General features: G+C 45.3%; 1 protein-coding gene across 8 annotated transcripts in view; it reads right to left on the reverse strand.

The window, feature by feature from the left end:
* Positions 1-20,794, reverse strand: part of MECOM (MDS1 and EVI1 complex locus) — a 587,526-nt gene that overhangs the window by 518,980 nt on the left and 47,752 nt on the right. For 4 of the 8 annotated variants that reach the window (XM_072960649.1, XM_072960595.1, XM_072960579.1 and 1 more), the window contains exon 1: positions 8,403-8,688. The exons of 1 other annotated variant lie outside the window; for it this stretch is intronic. In XM_072960649.1, coding sequence (XP_072816750.1) covers positions 8,403-8,439 — 37 coding nt within the window. In that variant the 5' untranslated portion in view covers positions 8,440-8,688. Of the gene's footprint in view, positions 1-8,402; positions 8,771-20,794 lie in introns of those variants that run through there. 3 more of the 8 variants (XM_072960650.1, XM_072960604.1, XM_072960586.1) reach the window with 1 other exon arrangement.

Consider the following 20,794-nt stretch of genomic DNA (forward strand, 5'->3'; position numbering starts at 1 on the left):
CACACATTAACTTTGGGGGGGAGAAGGAAGATATAGATCTTAAAAATACAAGGTAATATTCAGGAAGCCTTGTGGATATCATAAAATGTTGGAACTTTGAAAGACTTTTGGAAATCATTTAGTCCAGACATTGCAGAACCTTGGTCCGTGAACTATACAGGACAGACAGAGGTGTTTGCTTGGGCCTGCAGAATGTTGTTTGTTGTTGTTTAAACTGAGTCAACATTTTCAAGTAGAGAAAATTCACAGAACAATCCAGATATGCAGCTTCTCTGAAAAACTGGAAGACCTAGCAGCCCTGGGCCCCCTTTCCCAAATAGCAGCAGTTAGCTTTAGAAAAGGCTTCAATTCCTGGCTTGTCACAGTCCCAACTGCTGCCTCCTGTTCTGGAGCACAAAGGCTGGGTGTCAAAATTTTAAATAAAAATAAGAGTGCTTAGTGCTTATACCACCTTGCCTCACGCATTTGTTGTATTGTACCTGCCAATTCCTCTAGGCATTTGAGTTTACAAGCACTGCTCTAGTCCAATCCCCACCTTCAGAGAAGAGCAACTCAGCTAGAGTAGTAAAGTGACTTACAAAACTCATTCCCTTAAAAGCAAACTTTTCACACATGAGGGATCATGACCATCAGAGCACCTGCACAACTAAATTTAGGCTGTGTGCATACAGTGCCAACACCTGTGTAGCAATGCTGACATCTCAATCACTTTATTCACACCGTGCCCCTCCCCTCCCCCAAAAAGGGCAAAGGAAGATTCTCGAGTTTCCAAAATAAACGTACTGCCTAGTTTGGTTTGGTGTAGACAGTTTTGATGTGCCCCAATTTTAGATATGACTTCCATATATCCTGAGGGCATGATTTATGAGGAGACATACAAAATGCTTACTACAAACATTCAAATACTTCAAAAAATCAGACTGGATAAAAACAGAACAGGGAAGAGGAGATGATATATAAAAAATTCCTCTTCAGAAAATGTAAGTGATTTATCAGAAGCCAGATTCAAACTCTGATGAGTACATTTGTAATTATCATGAGCAGAAAACATGGCTTGTTCCTGCTCACCAATATTTGTTTCATAAGCATGCACGTCACCAAAGCCCATCAAGTGCTATGTATGAAGACTTTCCTAAGTGTCATAATTTGAACAGCCTTAACATACAAAATTAATTCCTTTAAGCAGGTTCTTGAACAAGGTTAAGAAAGCTTTGGTCCTTCCTGTTATATAGTCAGCAACCCCTAGGCAGGTGTTACTACAGGAATTAATAAAAATCTCTTCTCTAAATAAAATTTCTCCTTTAGAATTGTTTCAAAAGTTAGTAGTCAGGGATCTGGCTAAATATACAAGCCAAAAGCAACATGTTTGCTGATGAATAAGAATAATAACTACAATCAAAATAAGAAGTAATTCAAGAATGAGAGCTTTTGAAGAGTCGGGAATCTAATTAAAAATTCAGTTGCTTTTTTTTTCTATAATGAAACAGTCTTTTAACCACAAAACAGCTTTTATAATAATGCAGAAGAGTATGGTTCCAAGTAAAACATTCCCCCAGTTTTAATCATGGCTATTATTTTTGAAAATGAAAATGGCTGAGGTCATTGTAATCTATTTTAGGGTTTGCATGGGTTGGTGGTATTTTTTTCTTGGCTTTGAGGTCTCCATGTTACCAGCTAAATGTTATAGGTTTTGCTATGGGCCCTTTCAAATACCATTCTTTTTAATAATGTTGTCCTTTATATACATAAATTAGGGTGAATTCCACTTTCTTTCCTAACAAGTCCAGATGGGGGGCCACACTTTCAAAAGAGCCAGAATTTGCCTTTTTTTAAATTAAGTGCGTGCTTCTTAGAAGAAGTATGTTCATATCTGCATAAAAATATTGTGTATGTCCAAATGTTGAGAGATTGGTAAAAATGTAGGATTCATGTGCTCCATTTCAAACCACACTGAAATATGAGGATATGAAGATGACATCTTCCAACTTACAAAGACAGACACAGATAAAGAAAAAAATGCCCAGAAACAAAACTCCATCTGGGCAGAGTCCCATACCTACCCTGACTTATGGACTGGGGAATTCTACGGCTATCCATTTAGGATACATCAGTGAAGCTCTGTCCGATAGGACCCAGAAGGCAAAATGATCAAATATCTAAAGACAGTACAGTTACAGTCAGGGCTTGCTTTAGATGTGATTAATATTGCACTAACTTTCTGAACTTAGCTTGGTTTTTTATCATAATTCACTACCACATCACACAGAACAGCCCAAGATTCCTCTAAATAGCACCTACCCAGCCACACGTGAGAGAAGGCCTTTGCAAAACATACATATTGTGAAGGTCTACCTATTAAAATGCCGTAAGCTCTGTTTGCTTGTTTATTTTTTTTAAATCAACTTGCAAGGCCAATGTAACAAGATGCTGTAGCTTTTATGAAAGAGGTGAAATAATTTTAAACACAGACACACAATGAGTTTATTTATTTAGAAACTTGTTAAATAGAGTCTGGGAATTCAAATATTCAATGTTGACATTGTACAGAACTGGCCAGGAGCCAGAACCCAGTCTCCAGAGGGAACCATTGGACAAGGAATTCAGGCCTTTCTCTCCTCCCACTTGAGCTAAATAGGTAGAGGCCATTAGTTATACCCACAGCAATATCTGAACCGCACTCAAACAAGCGGCCCTCGCCAGGGCACTTCAAAGGAGGGTAAGTGTGTTTAGCTTTTTAGTGCTGAACTAGAGCAATATGTCACACTTTTGAAAGAGTTTTGTAAACAGTTTCTTCCTTATGTAGAAACATCTCTGAAGTTTCTTGTATGGCGTGTAAGCAAAGGTAATTAACAAGGATTACACTTTTTTCATTTACTGGGTGAAAAAAATAATACCCATCTGTGTGCAAACTGGGGATCTAGAAGAAGAAACACATTGCCCCTCTCTTCCTTTCTACCCTCTCTTGTTTTGTTCCATTTGTTTGTCTCCCTTTTTAGCCTCTTCCTCACACTTGTTCTCACTACCCAGCCAATTTCCTTGAGAATTCCCTGGCAAACTCAGAAGGCCAAATGAGTGGGAAGGGGAAAATCTAATTTTAGAAAGAGGACCCTGGCAAATAGATGAAGAGGGAACTAATGATTCATATGGGGCCAACTGGTGGAAAAGAAAAGCAGACCCTACAGATCTTTTTAGAAAGTGCCTTGAGCCACAGCTTCCAGCCCAGGAAGGGTTAACCACCTCTCCAGAAAAAAGTGCCTGACACACTTACAATGTGACTGTCTCCTTTCACCCCACCTCCCCATATCCCCTCTCTCCCCTGCCTCATGGGGCTAGGAAGGGGCTTGGCCTGCCAGGGAGAGTGAATGAGTGAGTGTGTCTGCCCTCTGCACTTGAGTGTCCCTGAACCCCTGACGTATGAGTGAGTGTGAGGGTGTGTGTGTGTGTCTGCATGTGCTGTACACAATCAAAGAAAACCTGGCTCTGAGAGAAGCAGCACGCCAGGCACACAGCACCTCTGAGGTTGAAGAGGGAAGAAGCTTTCTGGGCTAAGCTCCGGAGCCAGGAGCCAAGCAGCTGGAGAGGGGAGGTTTGGGGTCGCTCTGAGTAAGCACTGCCTCCTTCCTCTATAGGGCTTCCCCAGCGCCACCTTCACGCCCCATCAAGGCGGGTTTTGAGATGAAGGGTGGAAGGGTGTACCCAGCTCTTGGGAACAGGGCTTGACCAGGCATTGAGTACCTTGGGAACAGGGTAAGAGCCAGTGGCCAGAAGATGACAAGTCAAGTTTCTCCATTTCAGGGCCCACTTCCAGCAGAGGCAAAACGGAGGTGGTTTGGGGAGAGAAGGGATGGTGCCAGGCGTGTCTAGGACAACAAGTCGGTGCTCTCTTACCCTCCTTTGCCCTCCTTGCCCAGGGAGGATGGAGTTAGAAGTCCCCAGCTGTGGCCTTTCTGCCCCAGGCCACGTCTGCAGCCTCAGATACCCTGGCCCCAACTTGCAGAAATGAAATAAAATAAACTCCCCAACTACAAGACGTTTAAAGAAAAACTGCTTGCAGAGTTACTACCTTCAACTTAAAAAGAAGAAGAAGAAAGCAAAAATAACTTAGAATGACACGGTAATCTCTATTCAATAAGTGTCCTACGTGTTGAATGTCTGCGGAGGAGGCCGCGCCCCGGGTAGTAAGGAGAGGCCCGGCTCAAAAAGTCTGAAAGCCCGGCTACCCCCCACAAAAGACACACTCACGCACGCTTATGCACATGCTGCCAAGCTCACCGTCACCCAAACCTGCAGCTTCTTAGCCCTTACAAATAAAAACCTAAAAATGGATTCTTTTTCTCCAGACGTCCTGCCTCTGCAGCTAATGAACCGTCCCCTTCCACAGCGCTGAAGATGAGTGTGAGGGGCGAATGAAAAGCGTTATTAACCTTCCCCTAAACACAGTTTTTTTTTTCCTTTTTGGCGAAACACATCGAAATGCTGCAGGAAGACTGCGCTCCAAGTGCCAAACGCAATAAAGAAGCCCTAAGCCAGGGTAATGGTCAGGTAATGGCAAATAAACCGCCTTCCTAGAAGGGGCCTCTGCCTCCGTCGGGCAAGCGGGTTTTTTTTCCCCCCTCCTCAAAAGCAGTCTGAAATAAACAAATAAAATGTATGTTTTAAACAAAGCTCTGTGTTTTAACCTGGGTTTTTTTTTAAGGATGAAGGAAAATGCAAGTAGATGGGCATCCGGGGAGTGGAGGCCGGAATCTGAGCTTGCGGTTCCTTTATTATCTTACAGGTTGCGCGGGAGGAAGGGTCCTCATCTACCTTACCTACTTCAGAGACTCTTTTTAAACAGAGATCAAGTGTACAACTAACAAGTGCCCCACTGCCGGGGTCTTGCTAATCGCATCGCCTTCTGGGTCTTTACGAGACTTCTGCGGGGCCGGTAGCTAAGGGGGTTAGTCGCTGCAACTCGTTCACTGCTGTGATTGAAACCCCGCCGGTGTCACTTTAAAGCAGGGGGGGCGGGTGAGGGGGGTTCCTTCGGTGTTTCGGATCCTAGACATGCTGGACAGACCCAACTTCTCTTCTTTCTCATCACCAGGGAAAAATAGTTGCAACTGGCATTTCAGGCATGGCCCAGGTGCTATCCTAGCCGCCTAAGAAAAAGGCTGGGAAGCCTCAAGGCGCTGCCAGAGTCAGCTTGGCTTTTAGTTTTCTTTTCTTAAAAATGGGAATAAAAGCCAAGGGCTTTAGACAGTACAAATGTCAATCTTCTTGCTTTTCCCTTCTTTATTTTTTTAATGAAATGGTTTATTCCTCCCAAATGATTTGCAACGAATTTATCGGTTTTAACTATTGTGTGAAAAAAAACAGGCTCTACAAGTTGGGAAGGAGGTTGTGCATCCATTCTGAGTTTAACTTCAGCGGGTACTTTCAGGGTCTGTAGTCCCTGATCTGAGTTCATGTAATCCTGTACGGCAGCCAAGACCGCGACTGGACTTGGCCATTGAAATTTGCAAAATACAAAAAGAATAACAAGCAATCGAGAAAACAACTGTTTCTAAGTGATTTGATTCCACTGCAATGTTTATTTTTGCAACGAGAAAGGTAGGTTTTATGTTTTGTTTTGTTTTGTTTTGTTTTGTTTTAAGTATGCTGGCCACACTGCCTTTTCCTAACCCAGAAAAAGAAAGAAACCGGTGCAGACACAGCCTCGAAGTTTTCCTTGGATTGCACAGCAGGGGTCACCGACTATCACAGCCTTGCGCTAGGAAACTCACACACTACACGGGGGTAGGAAATAGCGCTTTAAAATACAAAAATCCTTAGTTTTAATATGATTTGCTTTATTACCTCTGTTGTAACTGAAGAACTGCATAAAGCAGCGCTTCTGTCTGAGAAAGGCAGCCGCGATGGCAACAGCTGGAGTAGCGCAAGCGGGAGCCTGAGGCTTAGCAAGAAAAGTTCCTAAGAGTTCGTATCTAGATATCTGAAAGCCGTAGCGGCATTCTTAGAGGCACTAGAAACAAAATAAATGAGTCTCCCAATGGATGAATGACAAGTATCGTCAGATCAGAAACCAAGCTCGGTTTCCGGATGTTGAGTGGGCTGTGCGTGCGGAAATATTTTAATAAGGCAGCGTACAATTTGGCAATTAAAATAGTTGAAAAAGTTGCTCAAGAAAATTCAAAGGGTTTTGTGTTCTGCTTTCACTTCGGCGGATACCAGGCAAAGAGGCGCGCGAAGCGTTCAGCTTTCATTTCACAACTTAGGTAGAGTTGAAATCGGCTCTTCAACCCCCGCTCCATGCCCCCAACCACACACACACACACACACACACACACACACACACACACACGCCTAACCTTCAGTCGAAATTCGAGCCCCCAGGCCTCCAAGCATATGTACATTTATTCCTCCACAAATGAAAATAAAGACATCGGCCTCATTTAAAAAGCAAACAGAAAAAACAGGAGTTCCACTGACGCGCTTTGACACTGTCGCAGCAAAGTGAAATGAACAATATCCGAAAGAGAAAAAGATGGACTGATGAACCAAAGAGCCCTGTATATAGATTGATCCCTGAGATCCGAGCGAAATGAAACATATTTGGAAGTGAAGGAGTGCTTGGGTGAGGACTGGATGAAGCACTGGAAAGGCGCCTACGATGACAGCATCTCGCCGGGCTAGACCGCAGACTCTCATCGCCAAAGAAACGGAGCCCGCCGAGGTGCCGCTGCCTTCCGCGTGGCTGCGGCGGAGACGCCGGAGGCTGGAAGGCATGGGGCGTACTTGGTTTTAAAATGCAGGGGTGGAGGAGACTGGGAATTTCACTGGGGAAAAACATCCCACCCACCCACCCCCCATCTACCCCCCCCATCTCTCCTTTCTCTGGTCCACCAAGCAAAACAATTAGAGTTCAGTTCTTAGCCGAGGGGAGGGCAAACGGCGGCCTGTCCTTTTCCAAGGCTGCTCGAGCCCATGTGCGGACACCTTGCGGAGAAGCACTTTGTAGTGCTCCAGATTGCTCCAGGTCTCGGCACCGCTGGGTCCCTAACTTAGACTCGAGGTAGAAGCTTTTGAACAAACCCAGTCCTGTCGCCTACAGTCCCAGCTGAGGCTCAAGCATTCTCCAACTGTGTAGGCTCGGCGGGCAATGCCCAACGAAGTCGCCCAACATTTCTGAGAAGAGTGGGGGATGGGAGTCCCGCCGCCCCCGCCCGGAACTCAAGCGCCCTTGTCCCGCGTGACCAAGGCGGCTCCACACCGGGCAGGCAGGGGGCGCCGGGGAGGGTTAGTGACCCGAGACCCCGGCTGCGTCCAGAAGCAGCGCGGAAGGCTCCGCCGTACCCTCTGCGCGGCCCAGTGTCCCGACAGCCCGCCCCCTGGGGGTCACTCGGCGCCCAGCCAGCCTGGAGCTCGCGGGCCGGAGCGCGCCCTTTCGGCCCCCTTCTCCTCGGCGGCTGTCGCTGCTGGCTGCGCGCCCTCTACACCCCGTTCTCCAGTCGCTCGAGGGGCCTCTTCTCTCCCCACCTGCCCACGGCTCTGCGGAGCCGATAGCTCGGCTCTACCCGTGTCCCCCCAACACACACACACACACACACACACACACACACACACACACACGCATACACACACACACACTCGAGACTATAGCCTCCACCCTGGTCTCCCCTAGTCCCCACCCCAGTCCTCCCGCCGCGCCGCGCCGCGCCGCGCACACTGGAGAGTACGGCCGAGCACACAGCGCCCACTACCGCAACCGCCGCTCGGCGCAGCCCGCCAGCCCGCGCAACTTCCAGCGGCCGCCTCGCAACTTTTCCCAACTCCACCACTGCTACCCGCCGCTGCCGCCGCCACTGGGCCGCCACTGTGGCTCCCTCCGAGCCTGCCACCCACCCCAAACCCCAGAAACAAACCGTGGCGCGAAAAGGCTCCCTTCCCCAGGCCGCCCCCCATCCCCCGCTCCCCCTCCCACACCCAGGACTAGCTGGTTGGCCAGAGGCAACTCTCCTCCGCCTGGGGGGAAGGGGAGGGGAGGGGGAGACTCTCGCATCTCCTCTCCCCCACCCCCACCCCACCCCACCCCTTCCCGCTCGCTCTCGCGCTCTCTCCTCCCTCCCACCCCGGTCTTTGCTGCCCCCACCCCCACCCCCACCCCGGGGTTGCCACAGCTGGTCCGTGCACCGGGCTTGAGGGCTGCCCCGGCTCCTCTGACGCCCAAACCAGAAGCGAGAGCGCGGGCGGCGGGGCGCGGAGGCTGGGACCGGCAGGTTGCTGGGGCTGCGCTGTGCCTGCCCGCCACCCGGGGCCCTGGCGCGAGAGGCAGCCCCGCGCTCCCTCCCGGAGCGCAGGAGACAGATATGCAAGATGGCAGAGGAGGGGGAAAGCCAATAGAAAAGGGATATTGCACCTACTTGTGGCCAGTTTCCTTGCCCTGCCTTTGGATCTCATGCTGTGCCCAGTCCTGCAGCCGCTGGTGTGTGGTTGGGGTTTTTTTTTCTTGGATCTTTTCCTTCTTTTGCTCTCCCTCTCCCTCCCTCTCCGCTTCTCTCTCTCTCTCTCTCTCTCTCTCTCTCTCTCTCTCTCTCTCTCTCTCTCTCTCACACACACACACACACACACACACACACACACACTTACACACACTCACTCTCTGTCTTTTCCTCTTTCACTCTCTCCCTCCCTCTCTCCCTTTCTCTCAATCCACACTCGCTATCTCTCCAGCATTGTCAGTTTGGACACCTTCGCACATGCGCGCTAGACGCCCCTCCAACATCTCAGCGCCGCCAAAAAAAGTTTGGAGCGATTTATCACTTTGATTTGGAGATCTTGTCAGATGGCAATCGCCGAGGAGGCGGAGAAAGGGAGCCACGGGGAGGGCGGCGGGGGGCGGGGAGCGAGCGCAGGGAGTCTGAGGGGAGCAGACACCTCGCCCAAAAAAAAAAAAAAGGAATGAAAAGACTCGGGCAGAGGATTGATTTCGTCTTGGAATCACCAATAAGCCTGTATCCCTGCTATTACCGTTTTGCCCACCATAAACTGCAGGACATTTTCTATACTGTCCTTGGAGAAAAGCACGAAGTGGGGGGAGGGGAAGACTTTTAAAATCTTTCCCACACTAAAAATCTAGAAGGACTGGACTCTCGGCGAACGATCCAGGAGAAAGTGAGAATCATCCTGAACTTCGGGAAATCTACTGCTGCCGCTGCTACTGCTACTGAAGCTATTGCGGCTTCTGCTTTCAGAGCTGAAAGCAGAATAAATGTTTCTTTTTTTATTTTAGTTATAATGCCAATACTTTCTGCCAACCTTGGAACATATCAGTTGGTCTATTCCCATCAAGTAGTAATGATCATCCTTGATTCCCAGGTCCGGGAAGTCTCAGGCATTTGACATCCACGACCTCCTGTCTTCCCTGAGGTCGGCTGTCACCTTCCGGCCTCCCCCAACCACTGCCCCCATCGCCTCCTGCTGCAGCTTAGCCTGCCTGCCATTTCATTCATTCGCTTAAACCCACGACCTCCCGGGTCATAAGAAGGAGGAGGCGAAGGAGGGATTCCCTCCACACGCACACACACCTCTTAAAAAATACATTGTTGAAATTTCCTTTAATTACAGGATTTACCAATGAAGTGGGCACGCAGAAATGGGGACCTCTTAAAGGAGCTAGCTGTGTTCAAGGTATGAATCAATCCTAGCTATGTATGGATTTTCTCTTGGTACAACCTCCTTGCATTAAACAGTTTTGTCCAATACCTTCTATGAGCTATTTATGTCCCCATTAATATCTGTTGCAAATTCTGCCAGACACCATAAAAGAAAATTACAACCTTTTTGTCTCTGTGCTGCAACAATACATCCTTGATGTTCAACTTAAAGGAAAGAGAAAATAATAGCAGGTCTTGGGCATAAGTTTGGCAAAAAGCAGGGGAGAGGAAGATAATTGAGAATGCCCAGCTGTACCTGTTGTCAAAACTAGGACTGGGGGTGTGAGTGAGCAAATAGCAAGGTTTAACCCCAAAGGGTATTATGTATCAATGGCTCACAAATATCTTTATTCCAGAAAATTGAAATTTGAAAGATTTACCCAGGCAAGAATGCCCATCACTTCTGTTTCTCCAGAGCTGTGTAATTCCAGGGGTATTTGGCTATTAAGATACAAATCCCTGGAGAACCAAGCTACAGGTCCCAAGGGAAACAGATGTGTAATGTTGAAATGTTAGGAAGGGAAGTGGGGAGATGGCAGAGAGCAAAGGAAGGAGTTACACAGAACAAGAGTAAAACAACTTCCAAAAGAGAAAATTCTGGTGCCCACACACATAGAGAATTCTATCATCCCTCTGGACTAAAGAGGCAAATTGGCGGGTGGAGGGTCCAGTCCTTCTACAATTTCTATTGCCCTGTGCATACAGGTAGTGTGCTTATACATTCAGTAGATGCAAAAGCGCCAGGCACTTCAACTTACTGAATGTAGGTTCCCAGGGTCTGTGACTGTGAGTTCCCTGGCTTCTCTCACTTTAAATGAAGGTGTGCCTTCTCTCTGCCCAGTAAAGAATCTCAGAGGAAAAAGAGAAATGGAGGTTGAGAGCTTTCACCAAAGGGAGTAAAATCTCTAGGGAGAGAAACACACTAGACTGACTGGCAAGAAGTTCATGGAAGCTGCTTGTGATCAGTTTAAGGGACTTTCTGGGGACCCTCTCTGAGGACAGAGGACTGAGGGGCAGCACCTAGGATCAAGCCTCTCCTAGCTATCAGAATCTAAATGTTCTTGGCCCCCAGGAGGAGAGGTGGAATCCCCTAAGGACCGAAGAACGCCCTGGACAGGAGGCTCTGTCCAGGATGTTTCATTTCACCTTCTCACTGCCGGGAGGTTAAAAAATAAATAAAAGGAGTTACCATCTTCCCCTCCACTTTTCTACTTAATTCCTTTCATCTCATCCCCAGGGGGTCTATATCCGGATCCCATTGCTGGGAGGAGGTTAAGAGGAGTGCCCGGGAATTTTCTAGGAAGTGAGGGTACCATGGAATCAAAACCAAGATTAAATACAGGACCTGTACGTGAAGCTGCGGTGGTTGTTTCTGCTGAGAAATTATAAACCACGTGGCGGGTCAGTGGTGGGGTGGGGGCTGTGAGGGGAACTGGATGGGATACGGTAGACTAAAGAAAATCAAAGCTGATGTCCCAACTTTAAAGATTTTAGTTGTTTAAGCTTTTCTAGAGGGCATGGGTGAGAACAGTGAGGCGCGGTTGGAGTAGCCTCCCCTTCTGGTTTTTAAAACCCCTGGGGTCGCGGTTGCCTCAGCGAACGGGTCTTTTGCTTGGTCTTTCCAAGAGTTTCGGGACAAGAGCGAATTCACCTATTCTAAGTGAAATAATAAACAAACTCCTCTGTGCCCTCGAGCCAAGGTATTGTGAAAAGAGAAGGCATCCATTCTTTTTGTTGTTGTTTAATAAAAGTATTCAGGAAATCATCACTTTTATTTTCAAACCTGAAAGCTGGGTTTCTTTCCTCTCTCTCTCTCTCTTTCTCTCTCTCTCTCTCTTTTAATCACTTGCTTTCTGCCCTAAGTGAGTGTTAATAAAAGAGCTAACTTGCTAGTTCAAGTGTGTTTAACCTAATGGAGCAAACGCCCAGCAGCAGCGGACCGTGCTCACCGCCTGCAGCGCAGCGGCCCCTGAACGCCAATCCCGCGGGTCCCCACTCCCAAGTGCCTGGACCCCGTCAGTTCCACCTGTCCCAAGTCTCAGCCGTGGGACCCAAGCAGGTGACTTTCTGTTCAGCGGCCCCCGGGGTTCCCGACACCCTGTGACGTCCCGTCTAAGCTGTCGCTGGCCCAAGAGAAAAGAGGCCTCCAACAAGTTGGCTGAGCTGCCCTCGCTACCCGCCCCCGCACTGCCCGCCTTTCGGTCTTCTCCTGAAATTCGTTTCTTTGAGGGGCAGTAGCATGGGTCCCAACGTTTTCTTGCGTTTCCTCCCACAGAGGCGGGCATCCTGGAAGCAATGCCTCCTTAGAAAGTCGATGAGTTTATGGGCTGTTTGGATTTGCTCGTTTTATTACAGTCTCTTTTTTTTTCTTTCGGGTTTTTCCTTTTCTTTTTTTTTTTTTTTTTTAAGCAAAAGCAGAGAGCTCGGGATGGGAGTTGGAAGAAAGATGGGTCATTGACAAGGAGGACAGGACAAGCATACCCCTTCTCCAACTATGTTTAATTAATGCCAGAAACGGCAAGGAACCGATTTTCAATACATCGCATACAACAGGAAATTTTCCTTTCCTCGCATTATAATTGAACCAGCCTCACAGTATCTTTGGAAGAAAGTTTGAATTCTTTAAGGAGGTATTGCTTGGCCTATTGTCTTTGTGCAGTGAACTTTTACATCTTGCTATTCAATCGCAACCTATATTCTCCTGGCTACCAGCAAGATTAATTTAATCATTGTAATGCAATTATTAATACTGTTTACCCAACGCTGGGTTTCAGGTTGGCTGTTAAGAAATTAAACTCTCGCTGGGTGACCAGAGCTAGGCAGGGGTTTCTTCATGTTGAAATGAAACAGTCCTCTTTATTTAGTCTCAGAGCTCTAGCTTTCGGCCACCGGCTCAATTAGCCAAAATGGAAACAATTTTCATTCATTGCAATAACTCACTGTTCTAGAGATCGCTTTCAAAATATACACTTTATTATTATACGCTGACCTCGGTGGCGTGGAGTGGCAATAAAAGAAAGAGGCAGGGAGATCTATCTAGCCCCCTTGGGCTATAATTATTAGAAATTAATTGGGTTCAGGACCCTGGGTAGTCTAGCTAAATTAATAGCTTGTCTAGTGGTTTAAATCCGAATTTTTAGTCCACGGGAGAGAAAGAGAGAGAGTCACAGACGTGAAATGCAGACCCAAGGGACGCCTGAGTTTACTTGCAAGACACTCATCTATTAAACACTGTCCAGAATACATCTGAGTTGGGGAAAGGGGGCCGGAGTAGGAGGGGGAGGGAACCAGAAAAAAGAAAGAAGCGAGATGGGGAGGGCGGCTGCAAGTGAGCTAAAAGGTCTCAAGTTGATTTCATTCGATTTTTCTTGTGTGCATTGTTTTCGGGAGGGGTTGCATTTAGGGGTTAAAATAAAAAATAAAGATTCCGTGTACTCGGAGCTGTCGTGCCGGAGTAAAAGTGAAAAGAGAGCCTTAGGCAAAAGGAAATTACGGCGAGCCCGCGTGACCTTTCAGGGAGGTAATCAATCAAGTGATCAACAGGGATATTTATCATCGCTATATAGGACTACTTCGCCCTGCAAGGGCGGGGGTGGGGAGGAGAGAGGAGGGTGGCGACGCGCGCGCGCGCACGAACAGACATACACACACACAAAAGTTTGAACGAATCCGATAAGTCTGTAGACAGAGCATGTAGGCTTTAAAAAATGTGAAGACTGTCCGGTTAATCTGATATTCTAAGAGAAACACACACTCATATAACCACGCAGAGGGAAACGCGAACATCCCTGTGGCAGTGGCTGCGGGAAGGTGTTAACTTGAAACAGTCCCCTGCGCTTTGCGCTGAAAGGGAAGCTCTCGGTGAAATGCACGCTTCAAGCGCCGGGGAGGAGAGAGAGCGCGGGATTGCGCCGGGCGGGCGAGGCGCGGGGCTAGCTCTGCTTCCACGACCTGCCGGGGAAGGAGCCCCGCCGGCCGTAGGGGGCGCGGGGCGGCGGGGTGCACCTTTCCGCGGCGCGCGGACGCCGGGTCAAGCATCAAGGCAGCCTCCTCTTCCTGCGAAATCGTCTCGCTGCCCCAGCGGCGTGGCGGGCAAGAGGCGCGCTCGGGGCCAGCCGGCTCGGGCGAGCACCCGCTGCGGGGCTTCGGCGGCCACGCATTTTCTGCCCAGTTACGTTCTCTAACCTGTAAAACTCGCCGATTTGTAAATTGCGTTTTCGGTCCCGGATTTCTTAGCAAATCGTTAGATTTTACAATCCTACTCCTATCCTCTGGTCGTTCAGCACCCCCTCACCACCTTCAGAAGTGTATATAAGGGAAGAGGGGGACGAGAGAGGTGGCTTTCAATAATAATGATAATGATATTAAATAGTCGACTTAAAATCTAGGCCCTCGAGGCCCTCGCCCAGCTTAGGGGTTATTTATAATCAACAGTTCTTTCAAGTGAAGGTTTCGCTGATTACTGGCCCTCGAGGCTGGGAACTATTTCCCTATGGGTTTATGAAACACAGGTTGGGGTGATGCGCGCCGCCTCCCAGGTAGCGAGCCGCCGCTCCCGTGGTGTGGGAATGTGGGACCGCTCCAGGGCCGCGCTGGTTGGCACCAGATGCGGAGCTCGCGCTCCCCCGCTGGTCGCTCCCGCCGCCCTCTCCGGGCTGGGAACGGCCTTGTCCCGCACAGCCTTAGTCTGCGGCGCCCCCGCCTGGCTTCCCCGGCTGCGGCAGCTCCCGGTGCGTCCGCTGCGTAGGGCTCCAGCTGTGCACAGTAGCCGCCAGGGCGTAGGGGTGGGAAACAGCTGGAGCGCCCCGGGGAAGCATGAGTTGGGGTGGAAAGAAACCCAACAAGGAGGATTATGAGGCGATCAACTCCTGGAGTTGCTACTGGTTTAGAATCAGGAGGAGTAGCTTCACGGGGCACAAATCTCTGCCCGTGGGAACAGGAGCTCCCTAGAGAAACCAGAGTGCTGGTGTGCGATGCTCGGAGAAGTTTGTACTTTCTTAGGTCCCTTCTACTGAACAAAGAATAATCCAGAAAAGTGCTTCTCAAAGGTAAATGTGCATGTGAGCCCTCTGGGAATCTTGTTGAAAAGCGGATTCTGATTCAGTACGTCTGGAGTGAGACCCAGTCAGTCTGCATTCCTAACACATTCACAGGTGAAGCGGATGGTCCTCCAAGTGTGCCCTGAGAACCAGCAACATCAAGCATTACCTGGACTTTATTAGAAATTCAGACCCTCAGGTCCCAACCTAGATTTACTAAATCAAAATCAGTATTTTAAGAGGTGATTTGCTTGAACACTGAAGCTGGAGACGCTCTGCTCTAGAATGTGCCTGGCCAGGTTTTCTTTCTCCTGTCTTGGATCATGGCACTTCCATGATTGAATCTATTTCAAATCCTGCTTTCTGCCTTAGTCACGGGGGAGGATGTAGTGGTTGAACCTATCCCGTTAAAAGCTACACCTCCTCTGGCCCCCATCTGCACCAGTGAGGCCTTCCTGTATCCGGATCTGATTGACACTCCCCTCCACTTCTCTTCACCCCCTATATTTTGTTGTCAAGTATATGACATGAAATTCTCCCTTTTTAGATTAGAGTTCTTCATTTACAGGTCTTCCCCTTCCTCTCAGCTGTAGGCCTCTTGAAGGAGACCATGCCTGTCTTCTCTAAGCTTTGTTTTCTCACTGCAGCATAGAGTCATTTCTTCCCCCATGGGATTAGTGCATAAAAAATGTTTTTTGGACTGTAAAGCTGAAGCAACTGTTACCCCTTTTTCTCACCTCTCAACCCCCGGTCCCATAGGCTAGCACAATGCATTACATCACTAGGCACTTAGTACATTGCGGTCTCTCTCTGGAAGCTTCTTGAACTCACGCACCTGATATCCTGAACCAAGAACAGAGCCAAATTTAAAGCTCTTTATATAAACTTTTGAGTCCTAGTCTTCTCTTCTATAAATTCTCTAGAGAAAGAGTTCTTAATCTGGGGTAGAAAGAATTCAGGGGATTGTGTGATATCTGCATACTCTCATTTTGTGACTCAGAGAGTTGGTCCTGAAGCCTGGAAATTGTCAGAATTCTAAGCAGTCAATAGCTGATGGTTGAGACCTTCAGGAGTTAAAAGCTATTTTATAGCTTTTTTTATATAATTTTATAGCTTTATTTTATAATTTTATAAAATAAAATTGTAAGCCCTTTTCAGGGTCTGCAAAAAAGACAACCACCACCAAAGATCCTAGAACTCTTTTGGAAGTCATAGCTGCCAGTGTTTGGAAAAGATAGCATATTCAGATTTCACAGCCATTAGTAAATTAGATAAACTCTGGGAGAGCAAGATAGAGTTCAAACACCTTGAGAGTCAAACCTTTGGAAATTCAAATCCCAGTTCTACCTTTTATCAGCTCTGTAACCTTAAGCAAATTACTGAATGTCTCTGGGTTCCCATTTTCTCCTCTGTCTGATTAGAATAATTATGTATATCTTGCAAAATTACTGCAAAGCTTAAAGGTAATGTACACAAAGTGCTTAGTATTTAGTGTTTGCTACATACTAGAAATTTAACAAATGGAGCTATTTCGAGCTCCAAGCTCTAACATTCTGTAATTTGGCGTAATGATAAGGCTTGTATTGTGTGTGTGTGCATGTGTTAGTCAGGGGTCTTGGGCACTGCCCTTCCCACCCATCTGTAATGAGATTTTTTGTTTCCTTTGGTCAGCAGACTGTCCCCTCAAATAGCTGAAGTTCGAGTCCTTTGTTGTCTATAAAACTGGCTGGTGCAACTAGATCTTAACATTGCAGTTTGAATTCCCCCCAATGTGTGTGTGGTTGGATGTTTAGTTATATATTTCTAAGGGATTCTTGTGTACTTATGTGTGGTCTCAATATGAATCAGGGTTATACCCAGCTCATGCCATACAAACAGAATCTTGACCATCTCCCAGACAGCCTAAGGCAACAGGACCTGGACCACATCACGAGGGCTCACTGACAGAAACACTGCTCCTCTCCTGGCCATCTGATTGTCTTCCTGGACAATACATACAAACCCCTTATTTGAAGATGTCTAATCTGTCTTATGTTACTGTATTCTCTCCCTGCGAGATGGAAGCCATACAGACAATTCAAATAGAGTGGTTTTTAATGGGATCAGAAAGTGCTTCCTCTTTTAAAAAATATTTCTGTTTACTTGATCTGTTGTTCACTGTTTTAAAATTTTTATTTTAAATCTAGTGGTTACCCTTACTTTCAATGCATGAAACTATTGATTGAGTCTAGATCCCTGCCAGGAAATAAAAGATCTGTGAAATTTACACACGCAGTACTTTAAAGTTCTTTACTCAAACACATGATTATGGTTGACATGAAAAAATATAGACATCATCAAAGCACATTAATTTACTTAATGTACTTTTAAACTTATAGATATAGCAGATTTTCCACATCTTTTTAAAGCACAAACTATAGGACCCATGCTGAGACAGTTTATAAAGGAGACGGCCTTGTAACAAGATCCTCGGTACTCAGTAACTTAATTCCCTTGACTTGGGTCCAAGGCAGTCCTGGCTACCCTCAAACTCAGCTATAGAGTGAACTCCCATAGCCATGACAGTGTGATACAGGTGTGCCCTGCTTTATGAAAAGCCACATCACAATGTGATTATTCGCTCCATGCTATTTTATTAAATAATGAGTTCCCGTGGGGCATTTAAAATATGATTTGACTTACAAAAATTTGATTTATACTCACTTTTCCCAGAAACATACCTATGGAGGTAAAGCTCTATTTTTTTAAATGATGATGCATGTCCCTTAGCAAATGTTTTATAAGTAGTCCATTTTCAAAGGTTAAGAAAGGAAGCATATCACAGTTCTAAAGCTGGGGAAAAAAAACAATTTCTATATAGAAAATCAGCTATACACAGAAGAAACTGTAAGAACTGATCTGTTGAACTATCTACTTTGAGGGTCCATGTAGATGTACTAGAAGTCTGACATATGATACAATTTGGAATTCAAATTTTTCAAAAAATGCAATGTTCTTGTACTGGGTTTTAATAGAAAAACTTCTAAATCAACTCTATAAACACTCTTGAAAAATAGTTATCAAAACTGGGGAAGAACTTTCTATTGCATAGAGAAACTGAAGAATAATTCTAAAATTGGTCTGGGTAATAAGACTATTACTTCCCATTTGGAAGTAATAGTCTATGGGTAAAAATATTACCATCCATCTCATACGTAGGGTTTCACCTAGCTAATTGGCATTGAACTGGAATTCTGAAATTGGATACATTGAACACACCAGGACATTTGGCACTGTTAAGGACTCTGGGAGACAGCTCTACTTCTGACTGCCATGAAAGCAACAATGCAGAGAAGCCAAGATGGTGAATACTATTTTGATGCCATCTGTTTCTGATGTGTTAATGCTATGTTGTATATTTTCACAACTTTAATGTCCAAAATTTCTACAGACTCAACAATAATTTTGGTTTCTTCATTAGACTAAATGGGCAATCTGGTGCCTTTTGTGCCCACTGGGGGCACATAATGTAGTCATAAAGTGTGGGCTCTTTAGATCCAGGAACCTCCTTTCCTAATCCATCCTACATACTCTGCCTCACTAATCTTCCTAAAGCACAGTTCTGAAAATATCATTCTCCTACTCAGAATCTTCAAGATCCCTTTGTTGTTTTCAAGATAAAGCCCAAATTTTTTGCTTTTCATTCAAAGATATTATAGATAGGGGAAACAGCAAGAGAGATGGGAAAGCATGGGGTATGCACCTGAAGTATTAAGAATCTTATTCTGCCTGAGTTATGGGATTCAAGAAAAGATCTTATAGGTTTGGAAAGATAGGTTGGGCATATGCCATGCAGGGCTTTTAATGAAAGACAAAAGTTAAGGGCTTTGTCTTGAAAATAACTGAAGATCTTGAAGATTCTGATTAAAGGGGTGAGATTATCAAAACTATGCCTTAGGAAAATTAGGCAGGCAATGGTGTAGGAGGGATTACACTTCCTCCTCACATGTTCAGTTTACCTATCTTTTGAGATCCAAGGCAAACATCACCTTCTCCAGTAAACTGTTGCTATGGCTCTGCAAACTCGAAGAAATCTCTTCCCATGACCAACTTCCCATGGCATCTTTTCCCGACATGTTTGTTTTGTCTGTACCTCTATGATCTCTTTTTGATTGTAAATTCCTTGAGAGTATTTGTATTCAAACTTTCTTGTCCTCCAGTGTTAAACACATCTGGCTAAGAACTAGCAGCCCTTTCTAAATGTAAGGATTTTTTTTTAACAATTTTAGAAAATGCTTAGCAATTATTTTTTTTAATACTGCCTCTCCTTCAACCTCTAGGTTGTTCTTTCTTGCTTTCTGATTAGATACTTTTGTACTATCTTCCATATTTCTTTGCCTGTCTGTCATAAATTCTCTTTATCTCTCTGCTTATTTCTGAATAATTTCCTCAAATCTATATTCAAGTTCTTTAATTCTCTCTTTATGTGTGTCTAATCAGCTATTTTACCGGTCATTAATTTTTTCCATCTCAATTATTTTTAAAATTTATGTAATTTATATTGGTTCTCTCAAAAATATGCCCATTGTCTTTTCATACTGCCTTGTTGTCTTCTCATTTTTGATCTCAAGGTTAAGTTTTTAAACACTTTAAGTATATTTCTTTTATCTGACAGTTCTATTATCTGAAGTTTCCAGAGACCTAATCCTGCTGTTTGTTGTATCTACTAACCATTGCTTAGATAAACTGTTTTCCTATATTTTAGAATTTTAGATTCTTAGTTCACCTTCAGCAAGATTCCATCTGTGGGAATCATGTTTAAAATTACTTGACGTCTTACCCTTCCAGAGTATTTTCATATTTGATTATCGAATATCCCAGGGATATCATCCGTCTTAAATTTATTTACCAGCCTGGGGTTTTCCAAAACATGTAGAAAGTGTAATTAGAACCACAGACATAAGTGATAGTGGGCCCATTGGGAAAAATTGTCAGGGGAGACTTTTTTCTTTTTAACCCAGAGGCCAGATGATACAGAATCTTCCTTGTTACGTCTTTGTCTGGTGAGCTGATGATTTTCTAAACCAGCCTTTCACTGGTGGTATTACTCTGTGAGATCCAGCTTCATGCAAGGGTATCAGTTCTAACTCTTCAACTCATATTGGACAGAACTTTATGTCCTGATTCCATGAAGGTTTTGAAACTTAAACCCTGAGTTCTTAAAGCTATTAGCTCCCCATTCCCCAACTACAGACTGCCAGGATTTTTATTCACTCTTATGTTTAGCCTCAAGGATTTCCCTTTCTTTCTTTCAAGAACATTTATTAGTTATTAAGCCAAATACTTCGGTGATTTAGGAAGGGAGGGATTGCAGATTATTTAGTCCATAAAAATACTAGGATGTCTAGACTTGAAAATACTTGCGGTGGTTTGCTGTTAGTGAATTTCAATTTCAATATTTTTCTTGAATTTTTCTATTCAAAAGAAATTTCTAGGTCCCAAAACAAATGCAGAACCAAACATCACTTATAAGTAGAATCCCCAAGGCAGCCTTTTCACATGTTTTTGATCAGTCTAAAATCTCTCATACCAATTCTTTTATTTGGCCATCAAAATCATGTTCAGCCTTCGAATGTCATCTCAGATTCAGCCTTCTCTCTAAAGCTTTTCATAATGATAGTATTAATAATTACAAAACAGTAACAAACATTTCTTAATTGATTACTTTGTGTTAAGCACTACACTGAGTCTTTGCATATGTTACCTTATTTTTCTAAATAACCCTAGGACATTTTAACCTCATTGTACAGGTGAAGAAACTGATGTTCCTAAAATTTAAGTGACTTGTTCAAGGTGACCTAGCTAGTATTAAGCTGAACCATATGAAATTGCTGATACTCAACTCTTTTTTACCCACCAAAAAAAAGCATTTTCACATGGTTCAATCTAAGAAAGGGTAATGGTAGGATTCAAATTCAGGTCTGATTAATGTCTAATCTCATCTGATTCTCACTGGAAAGCACAGCTTCTCTACTATATTAATTACTCATTCCTCTAAGCTACTGCAGCTCTCATACCATC

Source organism: Vicugna pacos, chromosome 1 (genome assembly GCF_048564905.1).
Source record: "Vicugna pacos chromosome 1, VicPac4, whole genome shotgun sequence".
NCBI lineage: Eukaryota > Metazoa > Chordata > Mammalia > Artiodactyla > Camelidae > Vicugna > Vicugna pacos.